Raw genomic sequence first — 27,627 nt, 5'->3', positions numbered from 1 at the left:
ACCAGCTTTGGATACATTTGTTTTTAAAGTAATGATTTAAAAATCTTGCACTGAGCATGGCAACACACTCCTTTCATTCTAGCACTTAGGAAGTGGAGGCAGGAGCATGACAAGTGTGGGCCAGCTGAAGCTACATAGCCTACCTGCTCTGTTTGCACAACATGATTACCTTTTTGACAAATACAAAAAAGGACTAGTTGTACCAATATACAAGTAAGCAACTGTGATTTTTTTGGTATTAGTATTAGGTTTTTTTTCATGTTAATTGTGTCCATTTATGATTTTGATTAAAAATTACAAGATAAAAACTCCATGTTATGTATGTTTAAGTATGAAAAGCATGTGCCCCTAAACTTGACTCTTTGTGTACAAAGATGCTTTTTGTGGCTGGAGGTCAGGGGCTCTCCTTGCCTTTGAGAGGAAGGGGCCGTGAGAGGCAGGCAGAGTGAGAAGGATCAGAACTCTAACTGATGCTTTTACACTAGAGAAGAAACTAAAAATACAAACACCGAGAGCTCGGAATTGAGCCAGTTCTTCCACCTTGAGGTCACGGAGCCAAGTGCAACTCTTACTGGTTGCCCAAAGAAACCAGTATCATTGGCAGAGGGGTCCAGGTCCCCAGTGAATGGTTTCATGTCCTCTTGTATTCCTTGCTGAAAGAAAGCAGCATGGTGAAAGCCGACTTAGTTTTGGTGTAATGGCTGGAAAGGCAATGGCATACAGAGAAGACTGAAGAAAACAGGTTTCCACTCAGACCCGGGTCCTCACTCCAGCCTGCCCACAGAAGACCAGCTGCTTTTTTTTTTCCTTTCCTTTTCTTTCTTTCTTTCTTTTTTTTAAAAAAAAATTGGATATTTTATTTATTTACATTTCAGATGTTATCCCCTTTTCCCATCCACCCCAGATACCCCTATCCGATCTCCCCTCCTCCTGCTTTTATGAAGGTGTGCCCCCCACCCACCCACTCCCACCTCCCACCCCCGAATTCCCCTACACTGGGGCATCCAGCCTTCATGGGACCAAAGACCTCCTCTCCCACTTATGCCTGACAAGGCCATCCTCCCTTACATATACAGCTGGAACCATGGTTCCCAGGCTGGTGGTTTAGACCCTGGGAGCTCTGGTTGGTTGGTATCGTTGCTCTCCCCATGGGGCCGCAAACCCTTTTAGCTCCTTCAGTCTTACTCCTCCACTGGGTACTCCTTGATCAGTTCAATGGTTAGCTGTGAGCATCTGCCTCTGTATATGTCAGACTCTGGCTGCTTTTTCTATGGAGAGATAGACAAAGGCCTCTTGGGCTTCTAGCTGATCTAGTCTCCCCCTACTGTTGTTTTGACCCGAAACTGTGTTCTCTAAGCACCTACCCTTTTCAGTTCTGTATCTGGGGCTTCCCTATGGGATGGTACTCAAGACCGCTGTAGGTCCAGACAAAAGGCTCAGCTCCAATAGGATGTGCAAAAACTTACCCAACCTGGAGAGCTGTGCTGGTCAGGGTAGAAGTAGCTCTAAACGAAGATGCACACAGTCAGCTAGGAAAGCTGTCCCCCACCCCAAACTGCCACGGCATCTGTCCTTTCCTTGTTCTTCTGTTAAGCCCCTGCCCTTTTTGAGTCTCAGTATCAGTGTCTATAAAGTGTAGATACCAGTTGTACGATTGACCATGGATAGTTCCCTAATTGAAATGATCACCACAACCATCAGATCACACTTTTTGAGGATTTTGGTAACTGTATCTAAGAAAGAAAGGAATTTAGAAAACATGGGTTCTGCTCTGGCTGTTGTCTCAGAGACTTCACGACTTAGAGAATTGGGAGGATTCTTAGGGGACCAAGGGCATGTCACCATGGACACAATAGTAGTGTTTACTCTTAGGTGGAACTTTTGAAATGGAGATGTGAAAAAAGGCAGGAAGGGCACCCCCGCCTTTGCCACACTCCCTTCCACCCAATCAACCCTGTGGCCCACAGTCTAGCTGCAGCTGACTCAAGGAAGCACCACCATGATGGAGCTTAGCCTATCAGAAATACCGCTAGCGTTAAGTAACTGCAGCAATCCATTCTCCATGGCTTCTGTTGCCAAGGATGACACAAGCCACACAGGGCTCTGATAAACAACAGTATTTTTTTTCACACATGCGACTTTGCAGCTTTGTTTTCCCTTCAGCCACGGTTTGCTAACCTGCAACTTGCTGCTTTGGAGTTGAGAGTCACATGAGACTCGGCTCATCAGAGGAGTCCAATTGCCTGTGTCTGGTTGGAAACCCAGAGGCGATATCTGCCAGCTGAGGCTGAGGAGAAAGGAAGCCCCCTCCTCTGCTCTTCTGGAAGATTTTTCTGCAGACAACTGGCAATAAAGAAGGTCATCCTGGTATCAGTGGGTCCTCAGTGGTTGGCTGGGCAGAGTTCTCCCTTTTGATGTGGCAACAGGTTTTCGAGGAAAGGCTGCCCTGAGCATGGTGTGTGTGTGTGTGTGTGTGTGTGTGTGTGTGTGTGTATGTGTGTGGTATGTGTTATGCATGTGTGTGCTTGCCCATGAGGATGTGTGTGGAGGCCACTGCTTGGTGCTAGATGTTTTCCCCCATCACCTCTCCAACTTACTCTCCTAGGCAGGCTCTTTGACTGAACCGGGGGCTTACTGACTCAGCTGGGCAGGCTGGCATAGGAGCACCTGGGATCCACTTATTTCTACCTTTCTCCCAGTGCTACGGTTACAAGTGCCCACCACTGTGCCTGCCCTTCTATGGGGCTGGGTCCTGGGGACCTACACTCAGACCCTCATGCTTGTACAGTGATCGTTTCCCCACTGCCTCATCTCCCTAGCCCCAGGCTGTCCATTTGATTGCAAGTTAAGTCTCTGATAAATTCTATCATGAGAGAACTAGGAAGGAAAAAAAAAGCAGTGATTGTAATTTAGTAATTACGTCTGTCGTCTGTTGAGCTCACAGGACCCGACTCTTCTTGTGGCCTCTAATAACTGCCACCTTTCCCCCGTGATGACAGTTTTATTAGTACCTCCGCTTCATAGGTGAGAAATCCTTTGCACAGACAAATTAAGTCACCTGCCCGTGGTTGCCAAATAGGTTCCGTCTAAGCTGTCTAATTCCTAAGCTCAGCCCTTAATCACTAACGTCTTCTGTCCTCGCGTCCTATGCAAACTGAACCTGGGACAGAAGGCAGCCAGAGGACTGCTGTCGGGCTGTCGGGCTGTCGGGTAAGCAAAGTGACCAAGAGAAGAGGCAGGGATCTTCATCCAAACTTTAAAAACAGTATTTATTATCCCCCCCGCCCCCGTGTGTGTCTGTGTGTCTGTATGTGTGTGTGTCTCTCTGTGTGTGTGTCTGTGTGTTTCTGTGTGTTTGTGTGTGTGTGTCTGTCTGTATGTGTGTCTGTCCGTGTGTGTCCGTGTGTGTGTCTGTGTGTGTCTCTGTGTGTGTGTCTGTGTGTGTGTGTGTGTGTGTGTGTGTGTGTGTGTGTAATCCCAGTGCTGGAGAGGTGGAAGAAAAGGGATCCCTGGAGTTTATTGGACATCCAATTTAGTTGAATCAGTGAGAGCCAGGTTCAGTGGGAGATCCTATCTCAAAAATTAATTAATTAATTAATTAATTAAGTGGAGGAACAATTGAAGAAGACACTGATGTCAACCTCTGGCCTTTATGTGCACATACACAAATGTGTACCTGCATGTGCAAAGTCATGTGATCACACACACAAGTGAGAGCTGCCTACTTTAAAGAAAGGATGAAGGCATTTATGTCCACAAGGGTAATTATGCATGGAACTATGAAATCATGGACAAGATCAGTATGCCAAGATCTGGCAGGAGGATAGATACACCATGGGGTCCTGTTATATCTGGAGGAGGATATCTGTTGGGTCCAGATATCCTCCTCCCTCATTGCTTGTTATCCAGCAATGGCCTTTTGTGAATGCAAAATCTGAATTATTTCTGAAAAACTTGCCACGCTATGCCTTTACTCTCTGGATTATGCGAGATCACAGTTGTTCAGGAAACGGGGAAGGGACAGTCTGAGACGATAGTCTTGGCAAGTGGGAGGTTGATGGGAAGCAGGCGGGGGTCACAGGTGGACTGAGGAACAGAAGAAACCAAAAGTCCCAGGGGGTCTGGGTGTGTGCAGCTGCTTTGCAAGGTGTGCAATTAAATTTAAAAGCGACAGGATGGCCTGGCTACTGAAGACACCGTGGAAAGTTGAGGAATCTGTGTTAGCTAACCCTCTGTCCCCCAAGAATTCTTATCTTTTATTTTAGCAGAGGCCCAAGTGTTGATTAAATAGCACTGTTCATTATTGGTGAGAAAGCGTCCATCGACAGGAAGAGATAGCAGTTGGGAAGAAAGGCGGGCAACTCTACATAAAACTCTACTCCCCTCCAATCATATCCCAGACAGCCTGCTCCCCAAGGCTCTGCTGGAGGTATGGGGTCCCCCCTCAATAAAGACACACCATGCAGATGTGAAAACTTGATTTCAAATGTTAATAGCTCATCCGTTTATATTTCATCCCCCCCCCCCATAGCATTATCATGGGGGAAAATCCCATCAAAGAAATGAATCTGATTTTCAGTTTAAAATATCCAGATAAGACATCAAAAACTGGCCTGAGTACAATTAATCCCTGTTCAAACTGGAGACCAGTTGGATCAACAGCTCCCTTGGTGGTCTGTACTTTTACAAAGTTGCCTGTATCCCTAGCTCTGGTGAAAGGCAGGTGCTTCTTCAGCTCAGTCTAAGGAATAATGTCTCCCCTGCCAGACCCAGAGTAGGAAGATGTTGCTTCACAAGAGACCGCCCAGCTCCTTAATGGACCGGTGCTCGCCGCTGTAATATCCTGAGCACAAGCTGCGGAGCTCGTGTGCGCTCATAAATGCTGCCTGGTGGCATTTAGGTTCATGCCTGAAATTTATCTTTAATTTTTACAGTTGTCTCCTTAACCGTGTATATTACTCCCTTCTTCAAACAATCTGTCTTGTGACTGCAGTTTCTCCTGAAACCAAAGCATAATTAAATATTAAATTAATATTTCATTTGAAATTAAATATCAAAGGCTTCCGTCTAATCTTTCTCTCGTGCACCTTTGGTTCCCTTGTGTTCTCGCCCCTGTGTCCACAATGGAGGGTGCCACCCCTGAGTAATTCGCTCTGGTTTTGTCTTTATTCCTGTTATTTACTTATTATTTATTTTTAAATCATTGCTGCTGCATGTTTGCTCCGTTGACTCAATGGACATAGGGGAGGTTTCGGTGTGTTCCCCAAATTAGGGGCGGCACAACTCAGCACCTTATGACTGCGGTGGTCCCATGTGCACTTCTCAGAGAATGTCACTAGTCAAACAAGTGAGATTCTCAGAATCAGAAGCGGCCAGGAGGCTTTAAGGACAATAAGTCTGCCCGTGTGTCCTCAGAGAAATCTCCCAAAGCCTCTCTCGGTCAAGCAGCAGGATGATGAAGGTGACGTTACTGGTCACTGCTGATATCTAAGACAGATTCTGTGGTAGGGTCAGATACTGTGAAAGTCTTCTCACAGGAGCATTAGCATTCTGAATTATACAGACTGAGCATCCCTGATCCAAAAGTTTGAAATACTCCAAAAGTGTTTTGAGTATGAACATGATACTGTAAATAGAAATTTCCATACCTGATATCCCATTATACTGATCCCAGGCAACATGCAGGAGTGGCTAAAAAAAAAATGTCACATGAAACATTGTCTTTGCACTGCATGTATAGAATATACATTAAATTCAAATGAAGTTCGTGGTACATGTAGACCTCACCTCCATGCTGTCTCATTCAGAATATGCAAAGTTTTCAAAATAAAAATTCAAAATCTGAAATAACCACCAGCTCCAAGTATTTCCGGTAAGGGATACTCAACTGTATAAGTTTAACTGTTGAATGTATTAGGACTTTTGACAGGTTGACTATTGGTTAAAAAATTGAGAACAGGGAGAGGCAAGTGACAGAGGCAGACTTTACTGGAATCAACAGGTAGGGCCAGGGGAACTTGAAGATATGGAGACTGTGAAGGAAGGGAGAAAGGAGAAGTTCTGAGGCAGCATGAGGACATACGCTTGTTCCAGGACCTCCGAAGTCCTCCCAAAGCTGGACTGGTTACCTGTCTCTGCTGCATTAATAGACAGCCACTTTCTGGGACTGAAACAAAAAGCCAGAGATGCCCTTCTTCGTCTCTTTGCAATCCTATTACATCGATTCTAGCTCTTTGGCTTTGTGCTTTTGGAACAAAGAGAGAGATTCCTTTCAAGTGTTTTCTTTACTCTTGAAGGGAGTTGGGATTTGGAGCTGGGACTGTAGGGGTCCTCTGATTTGGGGTACTGTCCCCTTCTGTGGACCATGGACTTTGTGAACATTGTCTCCATGGCAAGACCGTTCTTTGCAGATGTAGATGCAGGCACACAGATGAGTACAGAGTTGTTGTCTTTCGTGGCTTTTTGATATAAATTCGTCAGCTGCACATGATTCTAGGATTTTAAATAAGGCCGCAACTGCTGCGTGAGCCCCACACCAGTGCTGTGATTGGCCAGCAGCCCAGAGTGGCAGGACGACTGACCACTCAGATCCTCCTTCACTGTTTTCATTGTTTCCCTTTTATTGTTTTCAAATCCCTACAACAACTCCACAATTAACTCCCACCATGCCATGTTTTGTGTGGTTTGTGCTCTTAGTCAGGGCATGAATGACTTCTCTTATTAAAAGACTTGTTTTTATTTTTAATCGTGTGTGAGTGTTCCTCCGAGTATGTGACACACGTATATGGGTACCCGCCAAGATGGGGGTGGGGAAGGATGCCAGATCCCCTGGAGCTAGAATTATAGGGGGTTGTGAGCTACCTAGTGTGGGTGCTGGGAAACCAACTCTGGTCCTCTGGAAGAGCAGGAAGTTTTTAACCGCTGATGCATCTCTCCAGCCCTAGGAATGGTTTCTTGTAATGCCAATGTTTTGTTAATGAGATCGTTCCAGAGCAGCAACAAACAGCTCTTTATGCACGTTCATCACTGCTGTTGGATTTTGGGAAAACAGAAGCAGATCATAAGCTGTAGAAAGTCTGGTCTGATACTTGTAGCTCTTCTGAAGATATGAAAATATAAAAATCATATAGAATATATGTATCTCATCAGTCCTTTGGGAGAATTAGTACTCAGCACTAGCCAGCTGTCTGTTTGTTTATGAGTAGTTCCCACACAGATATTTTTAGTTAAATGTTATTTACTTTAAAAGTAACCTTTTCATGCATTTCTGAAAGTTTCTATCTCTTTGTTGGGCCCAAGATATGTAAGGAAATTCATATATTATTCCCACAGTCAAAATGAGAAATGACACTAAAGATCTAGGGCCTCAGGAGATATGTTATGAAATCTCAAGGTATTGATGAAAGTTTTTCATGGCTGATCCAAATGGGATTTAGACTCTGTGGCAGTTGAATCGTGTGTTATTAAACTCCTTAAGCAAACCCGAACGATTCCCAGTGGAGGATTAAGACATTCTATGTATAGCAAAGACGGAATTCTCATGTCGGAGTCTTCTCTATTGAATTCCCCCTTGATTAGCTTCTGTAATATTTAACTTCATGCCATGCCATAATTATTTAATAAAAGGTAAATATAAATTATACTTCAGAAGGGATATGACCTTTTACCTTAATGTTATGTTCTAAAGAAAGACATAGATAAACAGAACCTATAGGTTGAAGCATATTTTTAATTTACTCTATTTTTGTCTTGCCAGCATATCTCTGTGTCCCTGTCAGCCAGAGCGTTGGCAGAACTTCACAGCATCCCACACTCCATGTGGTACAGGAGGCTGTAAATTTACAGGGATGATGGCAGTTAATGACCTGCTAGGTCCTCCGAGACAGTCTTGGTGCTGGTCTTGGACACCTCATTAGCTAATTGAGGTTGGCTTGGCTCACCTTGGGTCCCCAAAGTCAGAGAACACCCAGGGTGATGGGAAATGGGGGGAGATGGGATTCAAGGTAGAGCCTGGGAAGTTAGTTTGGGACCAAAGTAGACACTGTCAAACTCAGCTTTACAACATGGAAGTCTGAGGTGGTCTGATGTTTTTATGTAAGGTTTTGGTGTCTGCAAGTAGCCCGAGTGGGTTTGATTTCATGATTTCCACTTCAAGTGTGCACTGCATTCAATGGGACCATGAACCCTTGTGTCTGGTGCTTTTCAGTCTGCTAGGAGAAGACAATTGGGAACAAAAGTGTAATACAGTCTATTCAAGAGAAATTGTAGTGTGTGCTGACCAAAGAGGCCTGTTCCTGTAAGTCCTGGGAAGACTGAGAAAGAGTGGTGAGGGCTGTGGGGGTGGGATCCTACACTGCTCTCCCTAGAAAGTGTGAGCTTGCCGACAGGGAGTGAATATACCTGCTACAGAAAGGGGGCAGGGAGCAGACAGGAGAAAAGACCTTAAATGGGGCTTCTTACTCCTCCTGTTCATGCGCCTCCTGTACATTCAGAGTGTACCCATGTCTACCATTTTTTTTTAGGTTTCTTTCTTTTGACCCGGGACAGTCTTCAGGTTGGATAACAAGCAATGCAAAGCTCACATGAGATGAAGCCATGCTTCATTCTGAGGGTGATCTCGATGTGAGTCTGTTTGCCCTGCAGCATCGGGCAGCTGTTGTGTTTGCTGGTGGATAGCACATGCTGTCTTTTCCACTATCAGTGGCTGCAGAGTCAGGTGGCCCAGGCGGGCTCCACAGCCATCTGCAGTCCTGTCCTTGAAGCTGGAAATGAAGCATTGGAGTGCAGCAAGAGGGACGCTGCACTCGGCCTGAAAGAAAGGCCAAGAGTACATGTTGGAGGGTTAGAGAAGCCACAAATCAGATGCCATTTTTGCTAGCTGTTGCAGCATTTAGCATAGGGAGAGAGCCTATAGTGTGTCAGTGAGAGTTAGGGAGCAAAGGGGGGGAAGGTGCTTTGTCAAATGCCCCCCTCGTAGTGACCCTTCAGTATATTCTAATAGCATTCTAACGACAGCGACTGTCATCATCACACACGTCCACCTCTGACTGTCTGTGAACTAGGCTTCTGTAACTATTGACATTATAAGATTAAATGAAAAATGTTTACAGAATGATTCCAGCCACACAAATAGCAATGTATTCTGGGTAATGCATGGATTCTGGGTAAGAGGGGGCTCTGAGCAGATGTGTACCATGCTCCTCCCACCCCAAAATATATTGAGGGACACTTTTAGGGAAAAGAAAAGAAAAAAAATATAATATGTCGGTTCTTTTCTTCATTGCCAGGGCGAAATACTGGGCAAAAGCAACTTACAGAAGGAAGAATTTATTTAGGCTCATGGTTTGAGGGTGCCGCCTATCAAGGCAGGGAAGGTATAGACATGGGAATGCAAGGCCTATTGATCCTTTGCATCTGAAGTCAGGAGGCAGAGAGAGAGAGAGAGAGAGAGAGAGAGAGAGAGAGAGAGAGAGAGAGAGAGAGAGAGAGAGGAACAGACCCTAGCTCACTTTCTCCTTTTAATTCAGCCTAGGACTGAAGCCTCTGGGATGGTGCTACCCACATTCAGGGTAGGTTTTCTCTCTTCAGTTTAACCTATCAGGAAATACCTTCATAGACATATCCAAAAGTGTGTCCCCTAGGTGATTCCAGTTGGCAATCAAGATTAACTCTTGCACATGCTATTACTGCTCGGAGCTAGGCTAGTGTTGCAGACATGATAGGAACTTTGTGCCGTGTACTGGTATGTAAAGGGTTGCCCTAGAGGATGTATGGAAGCTGAGCTTGAGATTCTTCTCTTGGAAAAGAATAGTATTAGATATAGAAGAAGGGCTGGAGAGATGGTCCAGTGGTTAAGAGCATGCACTGCTCTTCTAGAGGACTTGAGTTTGATTCCTAGCACCCATATCAGGTGGGTCATGACCTGTAACTAATGCTCTAAGAGGATTTGCCACTGCTGATCTCTGTGAGTACCTGTGCTTAGTGCACACACTCACATACACACATGTACGTACACCACACACACCTACAATAACAATAATAATGAAAGAATGCACACACATGTGTACACATACATGAATATATACCACACACAGAAACACACACACAACTACAATAATAATAATGAAAGAATGCACACACTCACATATACATATGTATATATATCACACACACCTACAATAATAATAATAAAGGAATGCACACATATGTGCATGCACACACATGCACACACATACATACATGCACATGAGCACACAGTCGAATACACGTTTTATTAAACAAGACATCAAAGCATATCCACAGAACACACATAAAACTAGTATGTATTAGTTCACAAAGAACTCAAAAAAATCAAAAGGATGCCATTTTAAAGCCAACTAGAAGTAATTAGTAGGAATTTAATATTGTTCTATCTAGAAACTTGAAGAGACTACTTCAAGAAGTAAAACAAAAAGAGGAGGCAGTGAAATCCTGGGTAGGATGTGAGAAATTTTAAACGACTCATACCAAATCTATGGTAAGACATTTAAGTGCTTGAGAAAGTACCTCCCCCCTTTTAAAGAAAAGATTACAATACTGAAAATAAAAGGAATTCCTTTTGGTCTTGTATTAATATTATAGTAACCTCAACCCAGACAATTTTATTAGGATATTTTTTTTCAAAATTTTATTCAAGAAACACTATCTGTGTTAGAGAGTTAGCTCAGTGAGCACGTGCTCACCGTGCAAGCATGAGGATGTGAGTTGAGATGTCCTTGTAAAAAAGTTTGGCTTGGTGGTGTCTGCCTGCAAGCCCAGTGCTGGGGCAGTAGGGACAGATTGATCCCTGGGGTTTACTGGCAAGTTGGCCTCACTAATCAGTGAGCTCTGGTTTAGTGAGAGATCTTGTCACTAAATATAAGGAGCACAGAAGAAGATGCTAAAAACTGAGCTATGGCCTCTGCCTGCACACATCCTATCACCCCCACATACATACACATACACACCACACACACATTCATATCACACACATATATATCACACACACATACATACCACATACACATTCATATCACACACACATTCATATCACACACACACACATACACATCACACACACGTACACATCACACACACATACACGTCACACACATACACATCACACACACATACACATCACACACACATACACATCACACACACACATCACACACACACATCACACACACACACATCACACACACATACACATCACACACACACATCACACACACATACACATCACACACACATACACATCAAACACACATACACATCTCACACACATACACATCACACTCACATACACATCACATACACATACACATCACACTCACATACACATCATACACACATACACATCACACACATATACACATCACACACACATACACATCTCACATATATACACATCACACACACATACACATCACACATATATACACATCACACACACATACACATCACACACATATACACATCACACATATATACACATCACACACACATACACATCACACATACACATCACACACATATACACATCACACATATATACACATCACACACACATACACATCACACACACATACACATCACACACACATACACATCACACACATATACACATCACACACACATACACATCAAACACACATACACATCACACACACATACACATCACACACATATACACATCACACACATATACACATCACACACATATACACATCACACACATATACACATCACACACACATACACATCACACACATATACACATCATACACATCTCACATACACATCACACACACATACACATCACATACGCATTCATATCACACACACATACATAAACCACACCCAAAGCTTAATATGTAATCATATTACTTACCTTATCACTTTGACAAAATGCATAAAAGGAGCTACTTGAAGGAGAAGGGATTTATTTTGGCTCATGGACTCAGAGGCTGTGAGTTCACCATGCCAGGGAAGGACAGCTTGTCCAGTGTTGGCAGCAGTGGAGGGCAGCAGGCAGGAAGCAGACATGGATGCTACCTTCATGACTATTCCCAGTGACCAGCATCTTTGGCCATAGTCCCACAAGTCCCACAACCTCCCCAAACAATATAACATCCAGGGAGTAGATGTCCAATGTCTTTGGGGGACATTTCAGATTCAAAACCATCAGAAAGTATTCTTGAGTAGAAAAAAAAAAAGATTAATTTTTTTATTAGAAAAGAAAATAGAAATTACCAAGTAAGTGCCTCATCAAAATAGAAATTAAGACTATAGAAACATAAGAAAAAAATCATCAACCTCATTGATGAGTAAAAAATTATCATTATCAGTTGAAAATTCAAAAAAATTATAAGTTAAAATAATTATATGCATAGTGGGAGGGAGTATAAATTTACATATGCTTCCAAGGAGTGATTTCCCAGTATGTGTGAAAAGCCTTAAATATAAATCATAATTTTTGGTCCAGTAATTCTAATTTTTAGCATTTTCTGATTGAAGTAATTAAAGTTATGCACAAATGATAATTATTGCTTTCGCTTTTATAATAGTGAGAAATTAGGATCACATTAAATGCCCGAATTAGGAAGCCATTTAAATAAATTATAGAGCATGTCATGGAAAATATGCAGGAATTTAAAATAATGTTGTAAAAGAATATGTAAGCACCAGAGGGAAAGCTTACAGCGTACAGCCTCTCTAGGTGGGTTCAAGTGGGCTACGCAGCAGAATAAGTCACATTTCTCAGAGTAATTTTAAGTATGTGTGTTTAATCTGGAAGGATATGAGCAGAGATGTTAACCCTGGGCATCCCACTTTCTGTCACCCAAATGGAAATACTCTCATTATTCTCCTTATTACACAGAACTATAATTCCATTGCACAAATATTTAGTTGGCTTCAAGAAGTAGAAAGTAAGCATACTCCATACCAAAAATTCCCAATGTAACTTTAAAAAATATACTTTGACTAAATCTTTTATAATTTCTTATCATGTGTTTGGGTTATATTTCTCTCTCCCCACATTGTTCCCCCTAACTTCTCCCAGATACCACCCCCTACCTCTCAACTGCCTGTCCTTTTCTCTTTAAAATGACTGACAGTATCAAATCTGTGCCATCTGAATACTCATAGGTGTGGGGCCATCCCCTGGAGTATGATTGACCTGCGAAGAACTATACTCTTAAAGGAGCCATCAACTCTTTATAGCTCCTCAGCTGCGTGTGGGCGTTTCTGAAGCCCTTTCCTCTTCTGTGCTGGAATGTTGACTAACTTAATGCTGTGCAGGTCTTGTGTAGGAAAACACAGCTGCTGAGAGGTTATGAAGGCAATAGTCCTGTCATGTCCAGAAAACACTGGCTCTTAGAATCTTTCTGCTACTTCCTCTGTGGTTCCTGAGCTTTGAAGGAAAGGTTTGAAAAATACATCCCCCATTTGTGGATGAACCCCTACCCTCTACACTTTGACTAGGGCTTCAACCACCACCCAGTGTACAAAGAAGCATCTCTGATAAGGACTGAGAGCTGTACTAAGCTGTGAGTAGAGAGATAAGAATTTAGAAAGCAGTTTGGTAGAATGTCGATTTAGCAGAACCGTAGTATAATATAGTAGTGGGTTTACCCTAAGGCCAAGAGCTCCCCTACCGTGTGTTGTTGGCCAGACCACAGTATCAAGCGTGTGTTTCCTCCAGTGGAGTAGGCCTTAAACCCAATCATAAAGTGGTTGGTTACCCACATAACTTTCCTGCTGCTACTGTTCCCACTGGCATGTAGTCTGGTCATTATTATACTTCACAGGGTTCACAGCTGAACAAGACTGTTGATTGCTTCCTCCCCACAACCCAAGCAGGCTACGTAGCACCTTCTATTACTACAAAAGCTAGCCAGCAAGGAGGAAGCATCTGAATTTGATTTCTTAGTGACCTATAACCGAAGTATGTGGCATCTTGAGCAATTGGGCCATACCATCTAGTGGGTCACTAGTGGGTCACTAAGAGCAAAGGCAATAGCCTATATTGTTTGGGGTATCTAACCCTGATCATCTCTTAAATGGTGGGTTTATATGTGATTTTATTTTTTCTATGTAATTAAAATGGCTTATTATTTGTTTAAAGAAAAGGTATCACTTGATAGCATAATAGCAACAGGTGTTTATAAAATATGTTTGGAAACAGGAAATTTTAAAAATATACTTTCCTGCATTTGCTTTGCCTAGCAAGAGTGCAGAAAGTTGTTGTATGTTTTATATTTTTGTCCTTGCTTTGGTCATGTATTATTTTTTAAACCCATTAAAGTTTAAATGAAAGGAAAGGAGGAAGGAAGAAAAGGGATGAATTTTGAAGAAGTCTTTAAAATAGAAGAAACACTGCAGCATACTGTTCCCTTATTCAAGAACTTGTTTTATAGTTACCAAGTTAAATGTCTAATGTGTGTCAGGCTCTGTCATTAGCCATAAGACACAGAGATGAGACAGAATGAATTCTGCTCCCCTGAGCCTTTCAGGGTTGTGAGAAGAGCAAGCATGAGTAGTTACATATCAATTGTAAATTAAGACAGTGTAGTTTGCATTAGAACAGCATTCATGAGATTAAGATTCCATATGAATGGAAATATTTAAGAGAATTATTAAGAAAAGGGGGACACTAGAAAGATAAACAAATGAGAAGATGTACTTGGGAAAGAGAGGAGCGAGAGGAAGAAAAGTGATACAAATGTGGTTTATTGTCTTTCTAAAAAACTGGAGAGTAGTTGGGTTGGGGTATGGCTAAGAAGTAGAGTGCTTGCCTGGCATGCAGAAGGCTCTGGGTTCGAACCCCTGACATTGAAAAAGATAGATGGGAGGGGAGGAGGGGAAGGAAAGAGAGGGATGAAAAGAGGAAGGAAAGGAAAGAAGGAAGGAAGGAACAAATGAATGAACTAGAGGAGGGAGGGGAGACAGAAGTAGTTGGTGTATGACTGGCCGTGTAGCACTCTGGTGACTTGGTACTTGACTGGCTGTGTAATACTGCTGACCTGAGAGAATTCTCTGCTGAGCAGAGAATTGCAGGGACCTGTGCTGAAGGCAGAGATGATGAAACATTGACTTGTTATTTTAATGGTAGATAAAGACTTACCACAATTTCCAAATTTATGTATGAATTAACCAATGTCAACAGCATAATCCCCTAACTGAATGTAATACCATGTATTAAATCTCAGAAAATATTAAAACTCTTTCCATGAAAGACTTCATAGAAGAATTCTTTTACAGCTCAGGTGTGTACTAAAAAAAAAAAAAAAAAAAAAAAAAAATTGTTTTGTCTTTCAGCCTTAAATGAACCCACCATAGACTATGGCTTCCAAAGACTGCAGAAAGTTATCCCAAGGCACCCAGGCGACCCCGAGAGGCTAGCTAAGGTAAGATGCACTGGGAAATTGATAAGCAAACATCTTTTTTGTAGACACTCAGCAAATTTAGACAAATCTACTCATTTGAGTCCCATTAAAATTAATTAAGCCTTGAAACTGGCTATGCTTTAGTTAAGAATATGAACATAAGGCTTGTGCTCATTTTGAAATACATTATGTTTAATATCTGAGGGAATGTGAAATCTCAAAGTTCGGTCTCATAAAACAGATATACTCCAAGAATTCTGGGGGCAAGGGGTTGAAACAGAGTTTCTCTGTGTAGTCCTAGCTATCCTGGAACTACCTCCGTAGACCGGGCTGACCTTGAACTCACAGTAATCTGCCTGCCTTTGCCTCCAGAGTGCTGCGATTAAAGATGTGCACCACCACGCTCATAAAACATGGCTAATCGTATAAAGATAAATATTTGCAGCATTACTTACAAGTGAGAGTTTCACTCCTTTGTATTTAAATAGGGATTTTACTTAGCCTCAACTGCTGAAATGCATCACTATATAGGCAGCCATTCATGGAGAACCTATTGAGTGCATAAGAATTTAATGATGACTGAATGTCTCTATAAACACTTGTATGAAAGAGGTCATTTGCGGATGAATTCGCTCAGAAGATGTCACCTTAAATCTAGCTCCTGACATCACCCTATTTAATTTAAAAATAGGTCCTTCTATCTGTTGCCTTTTGACCACATTTTTTTTTCCTCCTGGTAAAATACTCAGCACCATTAAACCAGACAATACCTGGACAGCAGCTTAATAACAATTTAAAAGGCTATAAACAAAACAACAACAGCTACAAAAATCCCAACAGAAACCCAAGGGGTAGAACAGCAAAAGGAAAGAAGAGGGATTAGCAATTGCTGATCTTTTTTTTCTGCTTAAAATAAACCAGGGGGAAATATTATTGAAAGAATTCATCTTTACGAGAATAAAAGTTCGAGTAGGTATTGCCAAGAGGATTTCAGGACTCTGTCAACTCCAGCTAAAGACCCATCAACCACTTGAAAAATATCTGATTAATTAAAAGTGCCAGGATTTTAAAATACAATGATCTTAAAGTAATTTTTAATAAAATATCCAAGACACTATCATTTTTAACCAGCTTTGCCCTCAATTTGGTGGTGGTTGTTGTTTCTTGGTTTTGTTTTTTGGGTTTGTTTTGTTTTTGTTTTTGTTTTGTACCAGAAACCATTATGGAACCGTTATAGTAGTAAATTTCTATAGCTACCCATTTATAGGAATTGTAAATGTGATTATATCCTATTCATCAAACTTAATGTCAGATTTCTTGGCTTATTATATTTGGAGGCGATGTGTGAGCTTGTTTTCATTTATAATTTTTTGTTTGCCATTTGGGGCTGTCTCTCTGATTGTATCCTCCCCTGTGCTTTCTCTCAGGAAATGCTATTGAAAAGAGCTGCGGACCTGGTGGAAGCCCTCTACGGCACACCCCACAATAACCAGGTTAGACATGCGCATCTTGCGCTCTGTTGTGTTTGACTCTTAGTTCTGCATACCATGCTCACCCCTGCGTGCCTTTCCGTAGGACATCATTTTAAAGCGTGCGGCGGACATTGCAGAAGCCCTGTACAGTGTCCCCAGGAACCCCAGCCAGATTCCAGCTCTCTCCAGCTCCCCAGCTCACAGCGGCATGATGGGTATCAACTCTTACGGCAGCCAGCTTGGGGTCAGCATTTCAGAGTCCACACAAGGAAACAACCAAGGTACTCCCTTCTGAAAACCAGCCTGCAAATAGGTCTTCTCCATCAAAAGGTCAGCTCTCTGGGGTGTGCGGCATTAGAGAACACATCATGGGCTATCCAATGGGGCACGTAAACCCCACTATTACAGATGGGCTATTTCACCACTGCAGGTAGTTTGTGGTTAGATTCTGGGCTCTCTGTGAACTAGATAGAATTCTTTTGACTGGAAATATTAATGGGTAAAGTTCAGTTTCATAACCTCAAAGAGTTTAGGCATATGGAAATGAGGCTTTATGGAATTCACTTTATACTGATGCTACATGGTAATCTGATTGAAGGACAGAGAGAGCGGATGGCATCATTAATGTTCCTTCCATGCAACTCTCGGTAACCTGGAGTAGTGACTTAGCTTTCCTTGGTTATTTCCATTGCACTTGATCTTATATGGAAATACATGGCAAGTTGTTTAGTGAACTGGACTTTGTATATGAAGCCTACCATATATTCCAATGAGGTTGATTTTATAAGGAGGCCCATCTAAATTTGCTATACATAGAACTTTACAAAGAATAATTTTTACAATACTGTCCTTAATGTTACATTTTTATTGTTTTTCACTCACCATCATCTTCATGGTAAATCATTTTTCATGTGATGATATATTTTAGACTGCTTTATAATATGTTCTATATTTGTTGATTAGTTGATTGATTTAAAATTTTTGAGACTCAGACAAGCTATGAAGTCTCAGACTGCCCTTAAACTCACTATGTAGTGAAGGCTGGCCTTAAATTCACTACGTGGTCAAGGTTTGCCTCAAATTTATGGCAAGCCTTTTGTCTCAGATTCAGTGCTGTGATTATAAATGTGAACTGTATTGCTCAGTAGCCTTTATAAATATATCTATATATATCTATAGATATCTATAGATAGATATAGATAGATATAGATAGATAGATATATGTATGTAATATATGTGATATATATATACATATACACATGACACACACATACATACATATATATGTATAATGTATAGTCTATAGATATAAAAGATATCTATCTATACACATTTCAGTTCTGGGAATTGAACCCAGAGCCTTGCCCATGCTAGGCAAGTATCCTACCACTGAGCTATGTCACCAGATCCAATCACATTTAGATGTAGTCATCCCCAGAGTTTCGATCAAGACAAAGTGATGCTGGCTCTGTGCCAGGCTTCAGAACCATAAGGAGACTCTTTATCCTTCATGTCATTCATTGCCTGGATGTCTGTATTTAGTGCTCACACCTCAGGGCTCTGGATCAACAGAGTGTACTATGACCCCTAGTACTTTCTGATTTCAAATGATTTCCAGCCCCATATAGACAATGGCGGTGACTTTAAAGCGCCATTTCTAAACTTCTCTGCAGAATGCAAATGGGCCCAGAAATGTTGCTAGGACACCTTTCTCCACCCCCAGAAAAGATTCTACGGTGCATTAAATTAGCAAAATACTAGACTGGCAAGTTTCGACCAGTCTAGTATTAGACCCTTTAGACCCTTTGTTTGACAATCTTTAAAAAATTGCTTCGGTGTGTAGCGTCTGCCCAGCTTTGTTTGGCTGCTGAATGGTTTTTCTCAATGACTGCCATTAGAACCTTGTAGAACTTCAATGTTCGTGTCCAGTGAGGTACAGCTTGGCAGGTTCACTTACCAGTTCTGTGCAGAGACAGACAGACAGAGAGAGAGAGAGAGAGAGAGAGAGAGAGAGAGAGAGAGAGAGAGAGAGAGTGAGAGAGAGCGAGAGCGCAATGCTGGGCCTAATTGGAATGTTTGGCAAGTTCCAAGCCAGCCACAGAAACATAGTGAGATCCTGTCTCAAAACCAAATTATAAAAAGAAGTAAAACAAAACAATATAAAGTAAAATAAATAGAAGAGGCCGGGAGTATCAGAGGAAAGAAGTTACAAAAGGCTTACAGCTTTGTCATCAAGGACCAGAGTGCAGAGCTACAGGAGGAGTAATTAAGCCTTTGTGTTCTGTAGCATGGTCAGGTGACAGTAGTTGACAATATTTCTCATAAACTTCAAATAGGCAACAGAAATTTGCGAATGCTTCCAATACCAGGAAGTAATTAGACATTTGAGGGGATAGATGTGCCAGCCACCCCAGTGTGATCATTATCCATTGCATGCATTAGAAACAAAACAACAAACAAACAAACAAACAAACCAGGGGGTGGACAGTGACTACATATCAATTAAAGTGTCGTAAGTGAGCTCCACTTCCCACTGGTGCATGGCAGTGGTAACCTGCCGACCTGGGGTGGATGTGGACAAGCACTCTCCACATTTGGCCGGTGGTGGGTACTTCTTTGTTTACCTGGCTTGTTTTTTTTTTTTTTTTTTTTTCCTGTTGTCAAGGATACATCCGCAACACAAGCAGCATCTCCCCTCGGGGATACTCCTCCAGCTCCACACCTCAGCAATCTAATTACAGCACCTCCAGTAACAGCATGAACGGCTACAGCAATGTTCCTATGGCCAACCTGGGTGTGCCAGGATCACCGGGATTTCTGAATGGCTCACCCACAGGCTCCCCATATGGAAGTAAGTGACCTTTGCCATCCGTCTGGTACTGTAAGCCTCCCTACAAAGGTTTCAGCCCTCAGCCTTTTAGGGGAGAGCTGTGTTCCCAAATGGTGTGAACTCATGGGAGACAGTCTCGTTTCCCCGTGAAAGGTCCTTTCTGCCCTGTGTTTTTTTCTTGTGGCTGAAGTTGGACTTCCCAGTTCATGTCCTCCTTGGGGAGGAGAGGGAGCAAACCCATTCCCTTGTATAAGGTGTATGTTGCTTGTGTATGTGGAGGGAGGAGTGGACATTTCATTTCAGCTAACAGTGTGCACCTGATTCACTGGGCGTTCTCACATGCACTATTTCATTTCACCTGCACATTATGGGCAAAGAAGTTTGGTGCGGTAGCTACCCTACGCACCTGCTATTACACAGCTAGAATTTATCAGGTGGTATCAGACACAAAACTCATGGCCTCCTACTCCTGTTATATCTTAATCTATTATTTTCTTTTATGGTTTCTTACATATAATCCACTTTGATCTTACCCCCACCCCTTTATCTTCTCTTATCCCCTCTCCCTCCCACTAAAGCCTTTCTTCCTTAGGAGTCTCTCGTTGTTCTGTTTGTAGGCCATTGCGTTTACTTTGGGTAGTTTGCTTGAGAGAGGGTGATTTGTTTGACCAAGGGTGACTTGTCAGTGGTTACACCACTGAGGAATATTACTGCCCTTTCTCTGGCAACCATTACCAGCCTACAGTTCCTCAGGGAGAGGTGGGACCCTAAACAGGTCATCTGTATCATGCTCTGCTTGACTTTGCGACATGGCTCTGTTGGCCATGAAGCACCTCCGGAGACATGGAAGCTGACCGTGTGTAGCAGTTTGCTGGATGAGACACAGCCTCTTAGCCTTAATCTATAGCCTAAGCAGCAAAGTCAATGGCTTGAGAAGTTGTGAAAACCCATCTGGGTTGCTCTGGGAGCTGAACTGGGAGCTTGCACAATGGTCCCTGGAGCCTGAAAGAGTGTGTTTTTCAAACCCACTCGGGGAATACTTGAGGCCAGGACCCATGCTGACATGAACAGCCAAATTATGATGGAGTAGAGAGCTCTCGAAATGTTGGCTGCTGTCACAAGGCCCACGCCTGCCCTTCTCTTCACCCAGAGTGGCTCCCTCTTGCCAGAAACAAGGACATGTCAAGGACAGCACAGAGCGCTGTCAGCCATGGCTCAAGGGACAGGCCTTGGGGGCTATTTCTCACTGCCTCAGACCTTTGGTTCCTGGGCTCACATGATCCCAAAATATTTTTGAGCTGTTTTTAAGTCAGTATTACCCAGTGTGATTCGGATTCAGGACCAAGGAGCTGAATGCAGCACAGACCCTTTCTTTCAGTACAACTACCATGTGTCGTGCGCGTGTTTGTGTGTGTGTGTGTGTGTGTGTGTGTGCGTGCACACATGGATGCCACACCACATATAGAAAACAGAGGACAACTTTCAGGAGTTGAGTCTCCTCCCATGTTAGTCTCAAGCCATCAGGCCCCTTTACCCACTGAGCCATCTTGTCAGCCCTCATGTGAACATTGTTGATCTCCAGAGATGGCAATTTCTCATGGTGCAATCATAGGCCTGTGTATATACAAGGTTGAACTTGTTAAATAGTTGCTTTGTAGATTTTAAGTAGTTTATTAATTATTAATATGCACTCCACAGTGCATCCTGTGGTGTTAGTGGTGTGTGTGTGTGTGTGTGTGTGTGTGTGTGTGTGTGTGGTGTAGGTTCAGTTGGGTATTCGCCTAATGTTTCTTACTAGCTCATTTCTCCGGGAGAGAGACATTCTGCTCACTCCATCAATAGATTCAGAAAGCAGTATACCCTAAATCTTTAAGTTACCTGTTGATATGGAAGACAGGATGGTATTCTGCCCAGCAGAAAGTGAGGAGACTTCAGAGGACCCCTTATGACCCCTGCCATCCTGAAAGTGACCATTGTACCCTGGTTTTGGAGGGAGGGTCTGAGGTAGCTGAAGACTGTGAATGGCATTCCTAATGGTGCATTCGTTACGATCAAATCCGCCTGTTGTAAAATCCCAAATGCCCAGTGGAGTTCATTACGATAACACCTGACCTGTATTTCTAACCATCGAGGTCTTCACTTCTCTGGGAAATATTTTTTTAAAGCCCAGGGGGATAGGTTTCGTCAGTTCAGTTGCTTATGTCTGAAAACACAGTCCAATGTGGGTTTTTATTTTCTCAGCTTTTTTTTTCTTCTAATGAGCTTGATGTGGCTGAACCATGCCATGGGGCAATCACTTGCCAGAGACATTAAAAAACCAATAGAGCCAAAGCTGACTTTCTCAGTGAAGTTTGCCTTGCATTACAGCCAACACAGACGATCAAAAGCCCTGAATCTTCTCTGCTTTTGCTGTCACGCTCCTTCAAAAATGGCCGAACAGATGTTTTTTCAATCTTACATACAAACTTGACTTCCTGGCGGTAGCCGTGTGTGCCAAGTTCCAGCTCGGTGCAAGTTTTTATGCCTGGATCCTAAGCCCTTGACAATAGGGGGTTCTAATGAGATGCTGACAGACCCCTTGAGCGCCAGCAACTACGCTGGCTGGATGCAGATGCAAAGGAGGGTCTGGGAGTTCCAGCAGAGGCTGAGCTAGCCAATCAATCCTTGTAAGAAGAACAGTAATTTTTCTTCAACTCCCAGGTTCACATAAATTTCTGGGCCAGGCGTGCTTGCCTTTGCTTGGCCTCTGTCCACAGATGGATGTCCAGAGACATTCTCAATTGAAAGTCTGTGTGATCAGCTTTCCCAAAACGGTGCGCTCTGCTGTCCCCAAACATGGTCTACTCAACAAGCCTGCAACACCCATGGGGACTATGTCTTCCAAGCAGAATAACCACCGAGCCAACCCAAAGTTTGGGATAGAATCCATTCAGGCAGCCATCCAACACACTTCACTTACAGTCTTAGACCATGCCCTGGGCTTCAGTATTTTTATATTTTCAGAAATAAATATTAAGAAGTTTTCCATTATAAAACATTAAATGACTATTATAGAACATGCCAAACACAGAGAAATCGTTTTTAAAAGAGAGAAGACTCCCTCCTGCAAAATATAAGCTCAATATTTTGATGCATCTCATTGGCATTTTTTAATTTTTAAAATTTTCAAACTTTTTACTTTTCTGGGCATTGGTGTTTTGCTTGCATGTATGTCCGTGTGAGGGGGTTGGCTCCACAGAACTGGTTTATAGATAGTTATAAGCTGCCATGTAGGTGATGGGAGTTGAACCTAGATCCTCTGTGAGAGCAGTCAGTGCTCTTAAACGCTGAACTATCTCTCCAGCCCCTCAGGTGCATTTCTTAAGTAAAGAAAAAACAAATTCTATGATAATAGAATTTTAACTCTAGATATTATGAAAAGCATGTCTAGGCTCAAAAGAAAGCTAGAAATAACATGCCATGTCTATGTAGGTATAACCACTGGTTGGTTGGTTGGTTTGGCAGTACTGGGGTCAAACCCAGGCCCTTGTGTGTGCTAGGCAAGTGCTTTATCTCTAAATGGCATCATCAGCTCAACAACCATTAACTTTGAAAATGCAGCCTTGTGATCATTCTAGATACACTTTGAATACTGTGACTGGGAGTGTGTCTAGATACACTTTGAATACTGTGACTGGGAGTGTGCAGAGAGGTACACAGAAGGTAAGCAACAAATGACCAATGTCGTAGATGAGACACAGGTTTTAAGAAGCCCTTCAATGATATAAACATAAGTACTGAGACTGGGGAAGAAGAACTAGGAGTAACATTTGCCTTAAAAAGTCAATTCCTGGGGCTGGGGACCTGGCTTAACAGCTAGTGTGCTTGCTATACAAGCATAAAGACCTGAGTTCAAATCCCCAGAGCCTAATATCAAAAGCTGCCTATGGTAGTGTGCTTATGGCCCAAATGCTGGCGGGGTGGGGGTGGGGTGGGTCAGGTAGAGACAGGAGGTTCACTGAGGCTTGCTCAGTACACACTTAGCTCCAGTTTCAGTAAAAGACTTATCCCAAGGGATTGAGTTAGAAAGAAATAGAGCAGGATACATATCATCATCTGGTTCCCTGTGTGCACAGACATGCACATAACATCTGTACACACATGAACACATACATCACACTTATTCTCTCTGACACACACACACACACACACACACACACACACACACACACACACCAATTAGCACCATACTACTTTTCCCGGGAATCTGAGAATTTATTAATGTCTTAGTTCATGTTTTCTTTTGCTGTGATAAAACACTGTGTAGCCAGAGGTGACTTGGGGAAGTTTTGATTTCAGTTCATAGCTCTCTGGTCACCTTCTATTTCTGAGGGAAGTCAGGCCATGAGCTCAAGGCAGGAACCTGGAGGCAGGAACTGAGGCAGAGGCCATGGAGGACGCTGCTTACTGACTTGCTCTTCATGACTTATTTTATTATACAACCCAAGACATCGGCCCCGTGGCAGCATAGCCTACAGTTATCCGCTTCCTCCCGCTTCAATCATTCATCAAGAAGATGACCCACAGGCTGAACTGTTTTCTCAACCGAAGTTCTCTCATTGGATAATCAGGAAAGCTTTGGGCCTTTTGCTAATGATCCTGTTAGTTCTCACCATTAAAAAAAAGATTTATTTTCCATTTTTCAATTTTAGTACCTTTATTTTCTCCTATATCACAAGTGATTATATGTTCATCAAAGAAAGGACTGAAAATATGGACAAGTGAAAGAGATACATTTGAACATACTCTCAAGTTTGTCAGCCAGAGATAGCACAAATCAAGTATCTATCACATCTCTCTATACTTTGCTTTGTGTATTTGTTTTCTTTAAGTAGAAGTCAGGTGGATGAATATCTTCTTGTGTAGTCTGCTTTGATCATCCAAGGCAAGGGGTTTCAGCATTGTTAAAGTTTCTTCTCAAACATTAGTTTAACTGATTTGTTAATACCCCATTGTAATGGGCTTGATACAGTTTACTGTACTGTCAGCCCTGTATTTCCCAACTTTTTATTGTTTTAAAAAGTCCTTGAATCTTTTCTCCCTTTTTTTGGCACATTTTCGATCGTCCCTTTGAGATTAATTTCTAGAGATTAAATTAGTGGGTCAGATGATATGAACATTTGAACATACTCTGCTATGGATTGCCAAAGTCCCCCTGGAAGGATTGAATCTCTTCCTCGGGAAAGAGCCAGCATGCGGTTCCCGCCCCTTAGCCGTTTCTTAGCTTCCATCCATCTAATAAATGAAAACTAGCATTTTGTTACTATTGTCATTACTGTTTTAGAATTCTCTAGTTGGAATACGTCTGTCCAGGTCTCTCGGCTGTTTTGTTGGTATTCTTTGCCTATCTTTCTCTTTTTTCCTTCTCCTAATTAACTGACAGCAGCACATTAGCCACCAAGGGCACAAGCACATGTGAGTTACAGAAGCTTTGTCCCTGCATGTCAGCTCTCTCTTTCCCTCCTCTGCCGTGACGTTGTCATTCAAAGAATGGCACACGTCACGTCACTGTTTGGTGCCCACTACTGCTTCACAGCTTTTTTTGCAGGTAGCTCCATATTCTACACAGATTTACTTTCATGCTGAACACAAGGACGGACTCTAAACTTTATTTATTTAATCTTCCCTGAGAAGTGAACTGGCTTTATGCAACCGCTCCCAACACCATGGCACGTACTGGCACCTTTAGTGACCCTCAGGTCTCATCCCTAACCATGGCCATTTTCTGGTCCTTGTTTAGCCCCAACTTTTTGTCCGCCTATTTGTTAGTATAGTATATTTACCACATCTTTTAATATCTAACATCAGTGCTTGCCTTGCCAACAAACCTTTATTATAGTATGGTTATTGAAGTATAAATCTAGAAGTTACTTTGGATGAAATGCACAGAATTTTAAGACTTCTGCTTCAAACCTTTTAAGTTATAATTTATGTTGGGCACCATTTATCATTTTCACAGAATGTTTGAGAATTGTCTTTACAGGGGTTTGTACTTGTCACCTCTGCCACAACTCTTTAGTGTCACTTGGTAAAGTGTCTCTTGAGAAGCTGCTGTGCCTTGAGCCATACTGCATGCTGATATGTTGATACATGTGTGGATACGTGTGTACATTTGTATATGTGTATTGCTGTACATCTGCTGTATGTGTTTGTACATTTTTTGTTGTGTATCTATGTGTATATTTGAGTATACATGTATCTATGTGTGCACATGTGTTATAGGTGTACATGTGTGTACATGTGATATGTGTGTGTACATGTCTGTATGTATGTTATATGCATATACATTTGAGTATTTGTGTATATGTGTATATTATATGTACATGTGTTTATGTGCATATACATGTGTATATGTGTATATACATGTGTATATGTGTATAAATATGTATATGTATGTAAATGTGTTTATGTGTGTATATCTTGTGTGTATTTGTACACATATGTATTGTATGTACATGTGCTTATATGTGTGTACATGTATTATGTGTGCACATGTGTTGTGTGTGTACATGTGTGTTATATGTGTGTATGTGCTGTATGTGTGTATTTTCATGTGTTATGTTTATATGTGTATCCATGTGTGCACATGTGTAAATATGCACACATATCTAAACGACCAAAATATACTATATGCACATGTGGAATTTTCAAAGAGTTAATAATAATATCATATTTTTAAAAGGATCCTTCTCTATTGCTATGCTTGAGTGAGGCTATTACAACAGCTGAAACTAAGGTGTCATTTTGGTGTCTACATTGAGGATTTAATGTTGCAGAGGTTAGACCATGGTCAGGACCAGAAGTTCCTGACTCTCAGCCTTTCTTTGGTCTTTAAATCTGATATTAAAGAAAGGGAAAAGCATTTTTATATCACTGTTTTATTGATGCTAAGGCAAATGCTTTAGAAGATGATACTAGACTTGGAACCATAAACAAGACCCACACCCAGTGCTGAGCCCTGCATCTTGTGTAGTGTGGTGAACTGGTCCAGTTTCTCACACATCTCCATGCTCAAGCACAACATGAAGTTCTGCCCTCCTTTCCAATGTTTTTTTTTTCTATTTATATTAGCAAAAATGGAAGAGATTTACTCAAGTGTGTCTTTCTTTACAACTTTTTAATCAGTACTACCGCAGCATGAGTGTTCTGTAGAAAAAGCTCTTCTTTTTGCTGTCTTAGGCTTATGATTCTGCTGTAATGATATCGTTCTGGGGGCTGGAGGGATATCTCAGTGGTTAAGATCTCTTAGGACTCCTGTCCAGGACCCAAGTTCAGCTCCCAGCACCCATATGGAGCAGCTTACAACTACCTGAAGCTCCAGCTCCAGGAGATCTGATGTCCTCTTCTAGACTCCTTGGACACCTGCACTCATGTGCTATGGCCACACACAGATGCACACAATTAAAAATAATAAAAGAAATCCTTAAGAAGAAAGACATCATATTGTACATACTGCCTGTGACTGCGAGCGGTGCAATTGAGATGCAGAGAAAGAGCGGATAGTGTCTACCTTGGGGGTACCAAATCTTCTGACCTTCGATTCACCTTGTACTTCGTTGTTGATGTTGTTTTCCCATCTCATCTGCTCCTTCTGAGCAAGCTTAGTAACATAATAAGATCTTCTCGTCTGATGTAACTTGATGGAGTGTGTGCCATGGAGGGGTGGGGCTCCATCACTGTTTAAACTGCCTTTATTTTTCTTGGAAATTACCACACTTCGCCTTTGGCTCCCCTTAAGTCATTTTTAATGTTAATATTGTTAATATTGGTGGTTTCTCTCTGAGCATTATGTCAGGGGAGACTGAATTTCAGCTTTATTTCCCAAGTGCACTGGAAGTCCAGAGAGGGAGGTCATCTTCTGAATATTAATAAACTC

The 27,627-nt window shown here is 42.1% G+C and overlaps 2 protein-coding genes across 2 annotated transcripts in view; both read left to right on the top strand.

The window, feature by feature from the left end:
- Ebf2 (EBF transcription factor 2) overlaps nt 1-27,627 on the top strand; it is a 198,827-nt gene that overhangs the window by 163,717 nt on the left and 7,483 nt on the right. Inside the window, exons 11-14 of the mRNA XM_034497801.3 lie at nt 15,343-15,431; nt 16,838-16,903; nt 16,986-17,163; nt 19,548-19,733. Of these exons, the coding sequence (XP_034353692.1) occupies nt 15,343-15,431; nt 16,838-16,903; nt 16,986-17,163; nt 19,548-19,733 (519 nt within the window). The remainder of the gene's footprint in view (nt 1-15,342; nt 15,432-16,837; nt 16,904-16,985; nt 17,164-19,547; nt 19,734-27,627) is intronic.
- On the top strand, nt 1,984-15,334 carry LOC143441690 (uncharacterized). Its single transcript, XM_076930809.1, has 2 exons — nt 1,984-2,367; nt 3,608-15,334. The coding sequence occupies exon 2, from the start codon at nt 10,933-10,935 to the stop codon at nt 11,896-11,898; it is 966 nt and encodes a 321-aa protein (XP_076786924.1). The 5' UTR covers nt 1,984-2,367; nt 3,608-10,932; the 3' UTR covers nt 11,899-15,334.

The sequence above is a fragment of the Arvicanthis niloticus genome, chromosome 3 (assembly GCF_011762505.2).
Source record: "Arvicanthis niloticus isolate mArvNil1 chromosome 3, mArvNil1.pat.X, whole genome shotgun sequence".
NCBI lineage: Eukaryota > Metazoa > Chordata > Mammalia > Rodentia > Muridae > Arvicanthis > Arvicanthis niloticus.
The sequence above is the reverse complement of the archived record's forward strand: the minus strand, read 5'-3'. Positions and strand labels throughout refer to the sequence as shown.